General features: G+C 44.2%; 1 protein-coding gene across 1 annotated transcript in view; it reads right to left on the bottom strand.

Annotated features, from left to right (window-relative positions):
• The window catches only part of ATG7 (autophagy related 7), a 1524945-nt gene that overhangs the window by 1431955 nt on the left and 78584 nt on the right, over nt 1-14406 (bottom strand). Inside the window, exon 4 of the mRNA XM_069206657.1 lies at nt 4588-4705. Within this exon, the coding sequence (XP_069062758.1) occupies nt 4588-4705 (118 nt within the window). The remainder of the gene's footprint in view (nt 1-4587; nt 4706-14406) is intronic.

Below are 14406 nucleotides of genomic sequence, written 5' to 3'. Positions count from 1 at the left end.
ATAGCACTCAGCTCCTTTTTAAGGGAGACGAGTGCTATCTCGTAGCACTGTTCCTGCCGGTCTGACTGGCGGTAACACTCTTTTTCAAGGTTTCTGCTGGACAGGCCGGTGGAATCCTTGTAATAGGGTGGGGGTGGACCCCACCGCCAAGGTGGTGGCATCCTTCCGGCAAGTTTCGGGACTGCCAAACTCGTAATAAGCCCCTAAGTCAGAAGTCAAAACTCCCAAAAGGGCCAAACTTGGTTTCTGTATCCAAACCATGCTTCATTGTGGCCAGCATACATTTTTGACTCTGACCCAGGCTAGCATGACCAGATAACTGCAGTAGGCTCTTTGTGTTATTTTGGTGGTAGAAACATCTAAAACTTTCAAAATCATGTCTCTGGTTCCCTACATAACATTTTTGTCATTTTTCTGTCCATTTGTTCATTAGAATTTTCTCTATTTTTATAAATTGTATGTGGATTTGCATTATACTATGGTTTTTACTTTTTAACTATTTTGGAACTGATAAATACTTTCTCCTAAATTGAACCCTTCTCTGTGCTAAAGAGTTTAAGTTTAAATTATTGAAAAATAACTGGGCCTAGTAAGGAATAGTGTCATTATTACTTGAAGAGAACTACCGTCAACTTCAACTAATAATCAACTTTCTCACGGTTTCAACTTCAATTGTATTTTATTTTTGGTCACAGGGGTTTGGTTGGCTGTCAACCAGCACAGAGTGACGAACAACATACTAGATAGCTGCTGCTTCTACTTTACCTATATTGTGCACAATGTTTTTGCAAATACATGATTTGCTACTGAAGAGTAATATATTAAGTCACTGAAATACAAAATATTTCAATAGTGCTTCTTCAGAATTACCTGTAAATCTTATTGCTTTCTGCTAATATATTTGAACACTGTATATTATTTGGGCCACGTTTTTTTGTAAACTGACCAAGCCGTGCAGTTTAAGGTCTGCCTGCCTTCCATGCTTGGTAATGCATCAGGGTGGAATTAAACTAATACCCAGGGTCAAGGCAACTGTTTATTGCCAGTCTTGGTCTGTAGAAACACCTATGCAAGGCTTCATAAGGAACAAGATTGATGAATGGTTTCCAAGATGACTAATTAAGAATTTGTATTAATAAGAAAAACTCAACCTGTAGTATGTCTAGCTTTATTAGTAACTATTAGGCTTCAGACTTAGAGTGGTCTTACCCCAAACCTTCTGCCTTACGCCTCAATTTTTGCTGATCTCGTTTTTATTGGGCTTAGGACTCTGTGGACTTGACTACTGCTAACTAGCACAATAGTGTGTGAGCTCACTCCCTAAAACATGGTAACATTAACTTACACTCAGCTGTCACATTTAATTTACTTATACGTGTCTATTAAAGTGGCAGTACATGTATCCTGCTGGCATGGAAATTAAATGCTACTAGAGAGCCTGTGGCAACAATTGTGCCCCTCACATAAGTAGCCTGTCAAACATGTCACTGCAGCCTGTGTGTGTAGGTTTAAACTGCTATTTTGACCTGTCAAAATAAATAATTCGACAGGACTAAACCATCCTTATTAAAATCAAAACATTCTCCCCTAGTGTAGGCACTAAATAGTCCATATGGCAGTATGCAGTTTACTTAAAAAGTAGGGCATGCACATTTAAGTTTTACATGTCCTAGTAGTGAACAACTCTTACATTTTGTTTTCACTACCCCAAGGCATACCTCCCCCATAGGATAATACTGGGTTACTGTATTGCATTGAATAAGTGTTAACTTTCAATTGGGAGCAAGCGGGAATATTGAGTTTGGTATCTACAGAAGTGTGGGTTAAAACCCTTGTTAACAGTAAAGTCGGATTCTAAGTCACAATTCTAAAAATGCCACATTTAGAAAGCTGGTATTTTCTTGCTCCAGCCATTTGGTCCTTGCAGTCCATATCCAGGATCACATGACTAGGTGTAACTGGCACCTGGGCCTTTTTATATTGCTCTGAGACAGTGAGACAAAGAGGACAATAGCCAGTATGGGCCATCTCTGGCTTGATGAGGTCGAGGAGCTGTCACCTACCACACTTTCACATCATAAGGGCTCTCTCCCAGCACACAAGCGAAGAGTTTCACACTAGTTGAATTATGAGTTATTAAAATGAATTGGTGTTATTGCAACTAAAACAAATTACCGAAGTCATTTAGAAGGGTAGATAATGAGACAAATTGTTATGCCACATTTTCATGTAAGATGCCATTTCTAATATGGATTAGGTTTCTGATGTTCTGTTCAACCTGCTCCTGCTTATTTCCCCCCACCATCAGTGTCCAGTTGCAAAGCTATCTCTCCCCTGGTCTCCGTGGAACACTAATTGAATGACGTAAATGTAATAATGATGTACGACATTATTAGAAAGAATATATTGTGAACAAAGCTTCTACTGTGTACCGAGTATCATTTTCATGGACTTCCGCTAGAAGTGTGGATATAGACGTGCAGAATCTATGAGTCATTGCTAGTGGATTTATCACTTTGCGCTGATCATCTCTGGAGGGTGGTTGTTGAGGGAGAAAATGGAAGATTTTTATTACCTTAAGAAGTGGGTTAATGCTAATGTCTTTTTAGTAACGCAAATTTTCCTGATTTCCCAATATGACCCTAATCACGATCATGGCATGCTGAATTTATAGAATCTATTTTTATAAAGTGTGATTTGTGCATAAAAGCTCTAAGACTTCAGCTGTTCAAGTTTAGTCTTAGCTTCAATAGGCTAATCCTTTTGGGGTTCTGTTGGATTTTGCTGCAGTCATAAAGGCAGCTGTTACTGGAGACTTCATTTTTTTATGTTCATTTGGCTTACAACTCTTAAAGGAGTGTGTCGATGATCTCTTTATGAGTCTGACACTTGGAATACTTTAATGAATTCTGTTAACTGTGGACTAGTATGTTCTATGATTCTGCACTTACCTTGTATTTCTGCATTTTGAGCCTTAATGGGTATCCAAATATTGTGGTTCAGGTTATTATTGGGGTTTGGCTCCCACAGGGTGGAAATCTCCAGAACCTTCTCCTGCATTAAAGCTGGCACCAAGTATAAATACTGAACCCTCAGGCCCAACTCTTCAGTACACCTCTGGACTTGTTGAAGACTCAGGACTGCTGTGCTACTATGCTCCAAGAAAGACTGCTAGTCTGTTGGCCTGTTACTTTGCTGCCCTTCTGACTGAATGAGGATTGAACCTGCATCTGGAACCCAGACCACTAGCGTGGCTCCAAGAGTCCTGATTAATTGCTTCGGGCACAGAAAAGGCTTGAACCCAGCACCTGGACTGTCTTCTGAGTCTTGCCCCTCCACCAATTGGTACCATCCCAGTCCTGAAACCTTGAATGTGAGCCTGAAGGTGCTCTGCCAGTCAGGCTGTTGTCTTCTGGGCAGAACCGTCGCAAATTGATGCATCTTCTTGCAGATCCACATCAGAACTGCAGCTGCGTGACACATACCAGACGCAGGACTTTGTACGCAAGCCTCTGTCAACGGCATCCTCAACGATGACATAGGAGCTTGCATCACAAGACTCATCGATGACTTCAACATAACCACCGCTGCACGATGCATCCACAACACAGGACCTTGCATCCTACCCCACAGCTCCTTTGGAACAGACAATGCATGAAGCATTCTTGTTGCAACGCTTTGCAACCAGGGCTTAAGGTACTTTGTTCAACGGTCCCTGTATTCAGCCCATGCTCCCAGCCCGGCGTGACCAGATTTCGATCATTGGCACCTTGTGCTTCTAGGCACAATTTTTTACCTAAAGCTTTAAAATTGCATATCTCCAGTTCTATCAATTGGATTATTGTACTTTTGGCATCAGATAATGTATTACATGTTACTCTATTTGTCAAAATTGATGTGGGATCTTTATTGGACAGTGTGTTCACATTGGGCTGTATGAAGAGCTGCATAAATACTTTACACATTGCCTTTAAGCTAAGCTTGACTGCTTTTGTGTCAAGCTACCAGAGAGTTAAGCACAGGTTTGTCTTGTGTTTGCTTGTGTTTCACCCCTACAAGAATAGTTGTTCATACCTGCCAACATCTAGAGAAATTTCATAGTGTGAAGGGGGAGCGGGTCCTCGTGCCAAGAGCTACGTAGGGGTTTTCTGACCTCCACCAACCTCCCAAACCACTCTCCCCCCTAAAAAAAAAACCCTCCAACAACACCCCTCTGCCTCCCCCACCCAAAAAAACAAAGGGTCACTGAGGCCTTTGACAATGCTCTAGGATGTTTTCTCACCCCTTCATGGGCATCGGCTGTTTACAGCCTTCGAAAACCAACAGGAAAGCCATTCTGTGCAGTGATGTCCAGCTATTTTTTCCTGTCACTGTGTGATTTCAGCTCCTCACCAGGTGACGGTGTGAAGGGAGTCGAAACTCTGACACCCTGCGTCACTGTGTGAATTGGCAGGTCTGTTGGTTGCTGTTTAAAGAGGGTTTCACCCTCCCTCTACCAGTAACCCAATTTCCCACAGTAGCTCAACTAGTAAGGAGGTCTCTTGGTGTTGACAAATATAAATAAAGACAATTTACATATTTTCTCACCTCAACCGCAGCTTTGTCAAGGATGGTTTTCTTATCACAAGATTTGAAGGATTCCATGGTGTTTGTGTTGTATAAAATGCCAGCAGCTGGGCAGCAGTGTGCTGGGGTTGATGCAGTCCTAAAAAAAGAAAAGTATATAAATCATTTTGATACCTTGAAGAAAATCTTCAGGTAAAGCACTTCCTTATATTCTCAATGCCCAATGTTAATTACAGTCTCAATATAGAACTAATTCAACTTTTAGAACATTTAAACATGTTGCATGAAGAGTAATGTCCTTAAAGGAGCACCACATTTGATTTTCCTAAAGTATTACTGTAAGCATTTACAAGGAAAGATGCAATGTTATCCTCGTTTTACCGGACGTCTTGGTATAGAGTGAAAAACAATTGGGTCACTCAACTGCTTCGAGGTGGATACTCCAGGTCCCAAAAGCTAGGCAGAAGGATGCTGGGGCTATGCTACATGAACAGTGGCGGCTGGCACTTTAGGAGGAAAGGGGGCGGGTGGGAAGCACACTCACACTCATTCTTTAACAAACACACGCACATCCATTAACAACACTCATCAACATGCAGAAATGCAAGCACGCACCAAACATTCATTTAAAAAGATACACATACACACACACACACACACACACACTTACTTACTTACTTACCTTCAGCCTCGGAGGTTCCAGGAGGGTTGGGATTGCTGCCTTCCCTCACAGGCTGACCTTAGGGAAGGCAGCAGTTCAAACTTCGTCACAGAGTGGGATGGGATCAGTGAGACTTCTGACCCAACCCCATTCTGTGACGAGGTGTCACTGATTGACGCTTGCCCTGGGCGTTTCAGGGCTTAAACCTGAAGTGCCCAGGTCGAAGTCAATAGGTGACGCTTCACTCCTCACCCGGGGGGGGGGCCTTGAGGTACCTTTGCTGAGCCGACGAGGTCACGCCCACAGGAGCTGTGACCTCTTCAGCCCAGCAAAGTTCAGCTCAAGCAGCCAGGAGTCTGTGCAAATCGCACATGTCTCCTTCTGGCTGCCTGACCTGAACATGAAGTGTGTCTGTCAGGCTGACCTTTGTTCAGCCTGACCGACACTCTTCATAAGGGGCAAAAGGTGGGGGAGGCGTGGCCCCTCCGCCCTAAAAGACGGGCCGCGCCTGTACATGAACCATATTTAGAAAGTCTTTTAAACACCAGTAGGCGAATCCTAGTTGTAGATATGCAAGGAGCGTTCAAGTTCGAGAATTTCAGGTATAGATATACAAATTCAGATTACATAATATTTTTTGTTAGAGTGCAGTGGGTTATCACTGGTAGTTAGAGTGGTACTAGAGGTCGGCAATGTTATAAGAACAAAAAGCATTGTCTGGTATGGGGAGTAGCACATAAAAACTAACTAACAATATATACATATATCACACTTCCCCTACATATCAACTAAGCACAAGCACAGGTATCGGGATGCAGTTTGCAGAAAAATACACTATTTTTGCCTTAATATCACAGTAAAACATTCCCGATTTAAAGATAGCTTTGAGAGGTAAAGACGTCTCCTTAAGTGTGTTTTGTGTTGCATTTCATAGTATTGGAGTCTTGGCAGCATAGCGGATCTCTATAAAACAGTCATTTCTAAGTAAGGGCAAGTAAATGTCTGGGTGTTTTAGCACAGTAAGACAAATGTAATGTCTATTCCAGGCACGACAAAATGGCTCATGTATGAAACGAATCTGAGCGGATTATTAAAAGCAGAGTGTATGTATGCTTTTGTAACACTTTTGTCCCTTTACATTTCTTGACACAAACTCACCCCTTAGAATGAAAGCACTGGTTACAAGTGAACTTATCAGTTTTAAATATACACTGGCAAAGCCAATAGGACTCTGTTTAATGAACATATAAAAGAAGCGTAAGCATATTAAGGCCAGGCAAATGTATGAAACGAAAGGCTGTCTGCATTGGAGGCTCCCCAAATCTTTACTACAGTCTTTTGTTAGTTTCGGAGAGACAGCACGAAAGGAGGGACTATAATAAAGGCTCCCACCACAGAGAAACGAAAAGAGGACATCATTGATGTCAAAGGGGCCTACACTATATACAGCCTTTGGTTTCTAGAAACTTGCCACTAATCTCTCTCTGCTAGCTAGCTCACAACATACCCGTCCAAGAGGTGATAGCAAGGGAGGGTTTTCAGATTTAGCGCCAGAAACAGCAAAACTCACTACAGAGAGATAGGAATGTCTTGACTTTCAGTACGATTTTCATAAGAAATGCAAAAAAAGCAAGAGTGGTGGGAGAGAACCAGTATGAGCACATAGAGGCCTATAGTTGAAAGGTAGTCCCTCGAGAAATTAAATGCATACAAGGTACTGGATGCAGAATCCTAACATCCAATAGCATCAATAACAGGAAAACAATCCTTTGCACTGAGCCAAGATGTGATTGACAAAGTCTGAATCAAGCCAATGACTAAAAGAGGTTGGTCAAAAATGCAACTCCGTAAGGGGTGAACTCAAAGCACACTCATAAGTATATTGCAGGTCGGTTTCACATCTGTGCTATCAACCTAGACCGGAAAATGTTGTTCAGTATTTTGTTTTGCTATTAAGAAAGGAAGGTAACTGCTATCTAAAATGACAGGGGCCATGCAAACTTTAGACCTATAGCCCAGATGTCACTTGAGAATTTTTGCAGACGGCACCACTGAGCATGCAGCAATTGCAGAATTGTATGAAAATCCCTATTGTATGAAATTACCTATTTTTTTCTCCTTGCACTAAAGCATATTTATTTTTACTTTCTCTTGATTCAGCTATGTCAAGGAAGTTATCTTGCTTGGGTTAGACAGCACAAGCAAAAAAGAAAAAGTTTTGTACGAGAGACTATTGTCCCAAGTCCAGTTAACCTTTAAATGAAAAAGAATGCATGTACAAAGCTGCAAACATGGGAGTCGGTAGAAAATCTGACATTACAGCTCCCCTGCAGATGCTTGCTATTAACATTTTAATGCTGTCAAACAGGTCTCAACGATGATGGCTATGGAGAGGTTTCCAATTCAGCACCAGAAAACAGTGAAACAACTCACTTTTCAGCAGAGTTTTCACTGCAGCAGGAAGGAGTACACAGAGATAGTCTCTAGCAGCGGTTTCTTCTCGGGAGGGTTGCCCCCCCCACCCCCGCCCGCTGCAAGCCACGCAGGCATGATAAAATGGCAATGAAATGATTTCAATGTGATTTTACTTTTACTTGCACAGCGTGCACCAGCCCAAAGACATGCTAGGCGTGTCCTCTGCTGTCAGCATCAGAGGACTGCCTCTGCTGCCGTCAGCAGGGGACTGGAGCAGTGCCTTCGCTGGACACTCCAAAGTGCGCATATCACTTTGGCCGGCTCAAACAGCTGGCATGCGCACTTAGAAGCTTTTCACTCAGCTGTCTAGAGGTGCCCAGGGCATGTAAATCAAATGCTACTAGTGGGCCTGCAGCACTGTGTACCACCCACATTAGTAGCCCTGTAATCATATCTCAGACCTGCCACTGCAGTATCTGTGGGTGCAGTTTTAAACTGCCAATTCGACTTGGCAAGTGTACCCACTTGCCAGGCCTAAACCTTCCCTTTTCTAACATGTAAGACACCCCTAAAGTAGGGCCTAGGTAGCCCCATGGGCAGGATGCAGTGTATGTTTAAGGTAGGTGTTAAACTAATGTGTTTTATTTGTCCTAACAGCGAAATACTAAATTTGTTTTTCACTGTTGCAATGCAAATCCCTCTCATAGGTTAACATGGGGGCTGCATTTAAAAATGATTAAAGTGTAGATTCCCTTTGGGAGAGGATAGACCTGTTGAGTTTGGGGCCTCTGAGCTCACAATTTAAAAAATCATCTTTTAGTAAAGTTGATTTTAAGATTGTGTGTTTGGAAATGCCACTTTTAGAAAGTGAGCATTTTCTTGCTTAAATCATTCTGTGACTCTGCCTGTTTGTGGCAGGCCAGGTTATTTTGATAGTTGGGCTGGTTGCACCTCTCTCTAGACAGTGGCACAAAGGGAGCTGGGGTGTAGCCTGCATATCTTGATGAGCCAACTGTGCTAGGAAGGAGAGGAGGAGTGGTCACTCACACTTGAAAGGGCTGTGCCTGCCCTCACACAATGCAGTCTCCAACCCCCTGGTGTGTGCCTGAGGCCTGGCCTGGGTAAGGTAGGATTTCACAAAGAAGAGAGACTTTTCTTTGAAATAAGCCTACCTCAAAAGGAAAAATGGGTATAAGAAGGGCACCCACAAACACAGACTTTAGATCACTTCTGGAAATCAAGAGGAACCTCTGCCTGGAGAAGAGCTGAAGAGCTGAGGAAGAAGAGCTGCCCTGGCTGTGCTTTGTGGAGCTATCCTGCAGTTGCTGCTTCTGCTTGTGCAAGAGGACAAAGACTGGACTTTGTGTGCCTTCCTGCTTGTGAAGAACTCTCCATGGGCTTGTCCTGAGCTTGCCTCCTGCTGTTCAAGTCTGAGGGCCATCAAAGACTTTCCCTGCCAGCACCTGGACTCTCTGCTGAGACTCCTGCCCTGCCAAGTGGTGCCCTATCCAGTACCTGGGGCCTTGACAGGTGAAGCTGGCAGACCAAGCCTGAAAATCCACACAAAGACCGCTGTGCAGGGACATTTCAGACACAACCTCAGAGAGAGGCTAAAGAAACGACGTGCCGCCGGCCCCGCAGCTGGAATTGACACAGCGCAGCTGGGATATCGATGCACGCGGCTGGAGAAACGACGTGCCGCATTGCTGACAGAGGCTGGTATTGTCACGCAGCACGATTTTGCTATCACCATGCGGCAGGATTTTCGACACATACCTTGCTGGGCATGGAAAAACGACGCAACGACTGCCCAGACCGAAGTGCTGCCCAGATTGATGATTCTCTCCCCTGTGGGGAGGAAAAACGACGCACGCCGGTCCAACCGGAGAAGGAGAAATGATGCAAGAGCTCACTTGTGGGTGAGAAATCGTCGCACCGCTTACCTTTTTTGACGCATACTCGCCTGTGCGTGTTATTTTAACGCGCCCGGGTACTTTTCAATGCTAACAGTGTTAGCATTGTTTTCTAAAGGATTTAAGACTTTATTTGCATTTTAATTAATAACCTGACTTGTGTATGGTGGATTTTTGTCGTTTTGGTCTTGTTTTGTTAGATAGATATTCTCTATTTTTCCAAACCTATGTTGTGTCATTTTGTAGTGTTTTCATTCAGTTACTGACTGCGTTGGTACAAATACTTTACACCTAGCACTCTGAAGTTAAGCCTACTGCTCGTGCCAAGCTACCAAGGGGGTGAGCGGGGGTTAGCTGAGGGTGATTCTCTTTTACCCTGACTAGAGTGAGGGTCCTTGCTTGGACACCTGAATGCCAACCAAAGACCCCATTTCTAACATGTGTGTGTAAGTCAAAGGTAGGAATTTTATTCCCTAGATGCAATCAGTGACAGGGATGTTGATTATGCTTGGAATGTGGTGAGAGGCACTTTCAGAGAAGTTGTTGCAGGTCTTTGAGGTAAGCCGCAGGTAGTGTCAATCTATTGACCTGGGGAGTTCATGGCAACGCTGCAGCTAACTTTAAATCTGAAACGGTCAGGGTGTGAAATGGTGACTTAAATTAAAGGGAGTAGCAGTCAAACATGAAAGCAGAGGCTGGGGTTCTATTTAAAGAGGTCAATATTAATCTTGGTGATTACCTTTGATCGGCAGTCTAAGGTGAATCACCGCAATCATTTGTAATAGAAGGTAAATTAAAGGTAGTGCAAGTAGGAGAAAGTTAACATTTAGGGCCCGATGTACCAAAGGATTTTACCCATCCTGTGTCTATGGGAAAAACCTTTCGTACATATGGCCCTTAGAGTCAAAGGCACGAGATAGATATTTGAATCACATTCGTTTATGTGAAACAATACCTTTTCAGGGTTCTAAGGGTTGGCGTGGCTGGATATCAGAGCTGTGAAGGAAATACAGGTCTGTAGTCTGGGCCTAAGGTCTCAATCTCAAGCTGCTACATTTTAAACTGCCTATTTGGCAGAATTCTGGGGTGTTGTGGGTGGAAAGACTCTAGGGGTGGACATGGTGGGAAATGGCAGCCATATTGAGGATGTCTTGATTGTTGCCTTAGGACATGAACTAATGTTGTCTTATACTTGGCTTTTATTTCATTTAAAAGTTGTTAGAAAACATGTGTGGTGAAACAGTTTTAGACATGCCTTGTTCATGGATTAGTCAAAGAAATGTATCAGACATGCTTATTAAATGTATCTTTGGACAAATGTTCTCAGATATTGCTGCCATAGCAGAGGCGTCAAGCTCTGATGTGCTACAGCCTTCTTATATATGGCGGCCACATTGGTGGTGTTGTACTGACGAAATAGGATGTGAATTGGACTCATAACCTCATCTTAATTCCAGCAATGTTGGTCCATAATTTGTTGGGATTATTGGCAGATCCATAGTATATTGGGGACAGCTACTGTGTAATGTTATGAATTTGTAGCATATGGTAATGTTCATTCAGAAACGTCATTGTCTATTGCCGTAAAAAAAATAGAAGTATTAGTTGAGGTAGGAGACCCCACTTCAAGTAATAATCACAATTCTTGTCATGGTGAGCCACAAAATTCACTAAATAAACCTGTGCTTAACACTCTGGTAGCTTGGCACAAAAGAACGAGTTACTTACCTTCGGTAACGACTTTTCTGGTGGATACATTAGCTACCTGTGGATTCCTCACCTCATGAATACTCCCATGGCGCCAGCATTCGACGGAAATCTTCTTACCAGTCTCTGCACGTCGACGAGGACGTCACTGTCTCGCACGCGACGCCGTCTGACGTCATACAGGCAATAAGAGGTCCTCGACGACGTGCGGACGTCAGTACCAATCATTTTTTACGTGCATGAGAACAACCAGGCAATGCAATGAAAGAACAAAGCAACATCCATTATATTGTAAAAATACACCACATTGTATGAATAACTGTAAATCTTTTTATGTACATATATATATATATATATATATAAAACTCTCTCTTTTAAAATATATACACACACCAAGTATATACATAAAGATATATACACATATACCCATATATATATAAATATATTATATATATACATCTATTGCACCCTCAAAGATCAAGAGGAGCGCACTCAATGATTACTTGGCAAGACCATAAAGGCAACTGGGAGGCGGGTGGGACCGTGAGGAATCCACAGGTAGCTAATGTATCCACCAGAAAAGTCGTTACCGAAGGTAAGTAACTCGTTCTTCTGATGGATACAACTACCTGTGGATTCCTCACCTCATGAATAGAGTCCCAAAGCAGTACCACGCCCGGCGGTGGGTGCCTAAATGGTCAAACCAAGAAATCCTGCAGCACTGACCGTGCAAAATGGCCGGCCCTTCTAACCTCAGAATCTAAACAGTAATGTTTTGCAAAAGTGTGAAGGGACGACCAAGTTGCGGCCTTGCAGATGTCGACCACAGGAACACCTCTGGCTAAGTGGCCGACTTAGCTCTGGTGGAATGAGCTCTAATGCCCTCAGGAGGATCCTTCTTTGCCAAAGAGTAACATATTTTAATGCAAAGAACAACCCACCTGGATAGTGTTCTCTTGTGGACTGCCTTTCCTCTCCTCTTGCCCACGTATCCAATAAACAGCTGATCCTCCAGCCTGAAATCCTTTGTTCTATCGATAAAGAAGCTCAACGCTCTCTTTGGGTCCAGACGGTGCAGTCTTTCTTCCTCTTTGGAAGGATGAGGCGGAGGATAGAACGTGGACAAAGTAATTGCCTGAGCCAAATGGAAGGGTGAAACAACCTTCGGGAGGAAAGCAGCCTTGGTCCTCAACACCACCTTATCCCCATAAAAAGTTGTATAAGGGGGTTTTACTGATAAGGCCTGCAACTCACTCACTCTCCTTGCTGATGTTATAGCTATCAGGAAGACTGTTTTTAAAACCAAATACCTCAAAGGGCAAGAATGCATAGGTTCAAAAGGGGACCCCATAAGGAAAGTCAGGACTAAGGACAAATCCCATTGCGGCATAACGAATGGCTTTGGAGGATATTGATTTAGAAGACCTTTCAAGAATCTGATAACAATAGGGGATTTAAATAAAGATGGTTGGTCTGGAAGACATATGAAGGCTGACAAGGCCGATAAATAACCTTTAATGGTAGCCACTGCACAACCTTTCTGCGCCAGAGATAGAGCAAAAGACAAAACGTCCGATAGATGAGCATGTAAAGGATCAATCTGCCTCTCTCCACACCACGCAACAAATTTAGACCACCTATTAGCGTAGATAGATTTAGTGGAGTGTCGCCTGGCCGCTAATATAACATCCACTACCTCAGGCGGGAGAGAGAAGGAACTCAGGTTGCCCCGTTCAATCTCCAGGCATGTAGGTGCAGACTCTGGAGGTTGGGGTGTAGAAGCTGCCCCTGCGACTGCGAGAGGAGGTCTGCCCTGAAAGGGAGACAGAGCGGCGGGCACGTTGAGAGTTGGAGAAGGTCGGAGTACCACACCCTCCTTGGCCAATCCGGAGCTATTAAGATTACTAGAGCCCGGTCTTGGCGAATCTTCCTCAATACTCGAGGAATCAAGGGTATGGGAGGAAACGCGTAAAGCAACTGGCCGCACCAGGTCATTTGAAACGCGTCCCCCAACGCTTCCTGCATCGGATACTGAAGGCTGCAGAACAACGGACAATGCGCGTTCTCTCGAGTGGCGAACAGATCTACCCGAGGAAACCCCCACTTCTGGAAGATTAAACGGACTTGATCTGGATGGAGACGCCACTCGTGGTCTGCCGAGAAGTGGCGACTGAGACTGTCCGCACGCACATTCAAGACTCCGGCCAGATGGTTTGCTATCAAGCAAATCCGATGGTCCTTTGCCCAGGACCATAGTCGAAGAGCTTCTCTGCAGAGAAGGTACGACCCCACTCCTCCCTGCTTGTTTATGTACCACATCGTGGTAGTATTGTCCGTTAGGACCTGTACCGACTGACCACGAAGGGAAGGGAGGAAGGCCTTGAGAGCCAGACGTACAGCCCGTAACTCTAACAGATTGATGTGAAAAATCTGTTCCTCTGGAGACCAAAGACCTTTGATCTCCAGATCCCCCAGATGAGCTCCCCACCCTAGATTGGAAGCATCCGTTATGACTGTGGCCACTGGTGGCGACTGCTGGAACGGTTTTCCTTGTGAAAGATTGTTGCTTGCAATCCACCACTTCAAATCCACAGCAGCATCTCTGGAGATCTTGACAGTACCCTCTAGATCCCCTCTGTGTTGAGACCACTGCCTTCGGAGGCACCACTGAAGAGCCCTCATGTGCCAGCGAGCATGCGTGACCAACAGAATGCAGGAGGCAAAAAGACCGAGCAGACGAAGGACCTTGAGGACTGGAACTACCGCTCCATTTCGAAACATTGGAACCAAATCCTGAATATCTTGAATCCGCTGAGGCGGAGGAAAGGCCCGACCCAATGTCGTATCCAGTACTGCCCCTATGAACAGGAGGTGCTGAGAGGGCTCCAGGTGAGATTTGGGCTCGTTCACCGAAAAGCCCAGGTCGAACAACAACTGGGTTGTTGACTGCAGATGACGCAACACAAGCTCCGGGGACTTGGCTTTGATCAACCAATCGTCCAAGTAAGGGAATACTGCTATCCCCTTCCTTCTGAGCTCTGCCGCAACCACCGACATCACCTTCGTGAAGACTCGAGGTGCTGAAGTAAGACCAAACGGAAGGACCGCAAACTGGTAGTGTTGCGATCCGACCACAAACCGGAG

The sequence above is a fragment of the Pleurodeles waltl genome, chromosome 9 (assembly GCF_031143425.1).
Source record: "Pleurodeles waltl isolate 20211129_DDA chromosome 9, aPleWal1.hap1.20221129, whole genome shotgun sequence".
Lineage (NCBI taxonomy): Eukaryota > Metazoa > Chordata > Amphibia > Caudata > Salamandridae > Pleurodeles > Pleurodeles waltl.
This window is presented reverse-complemented; position numbering and strand designations above follow the sequence as displayed.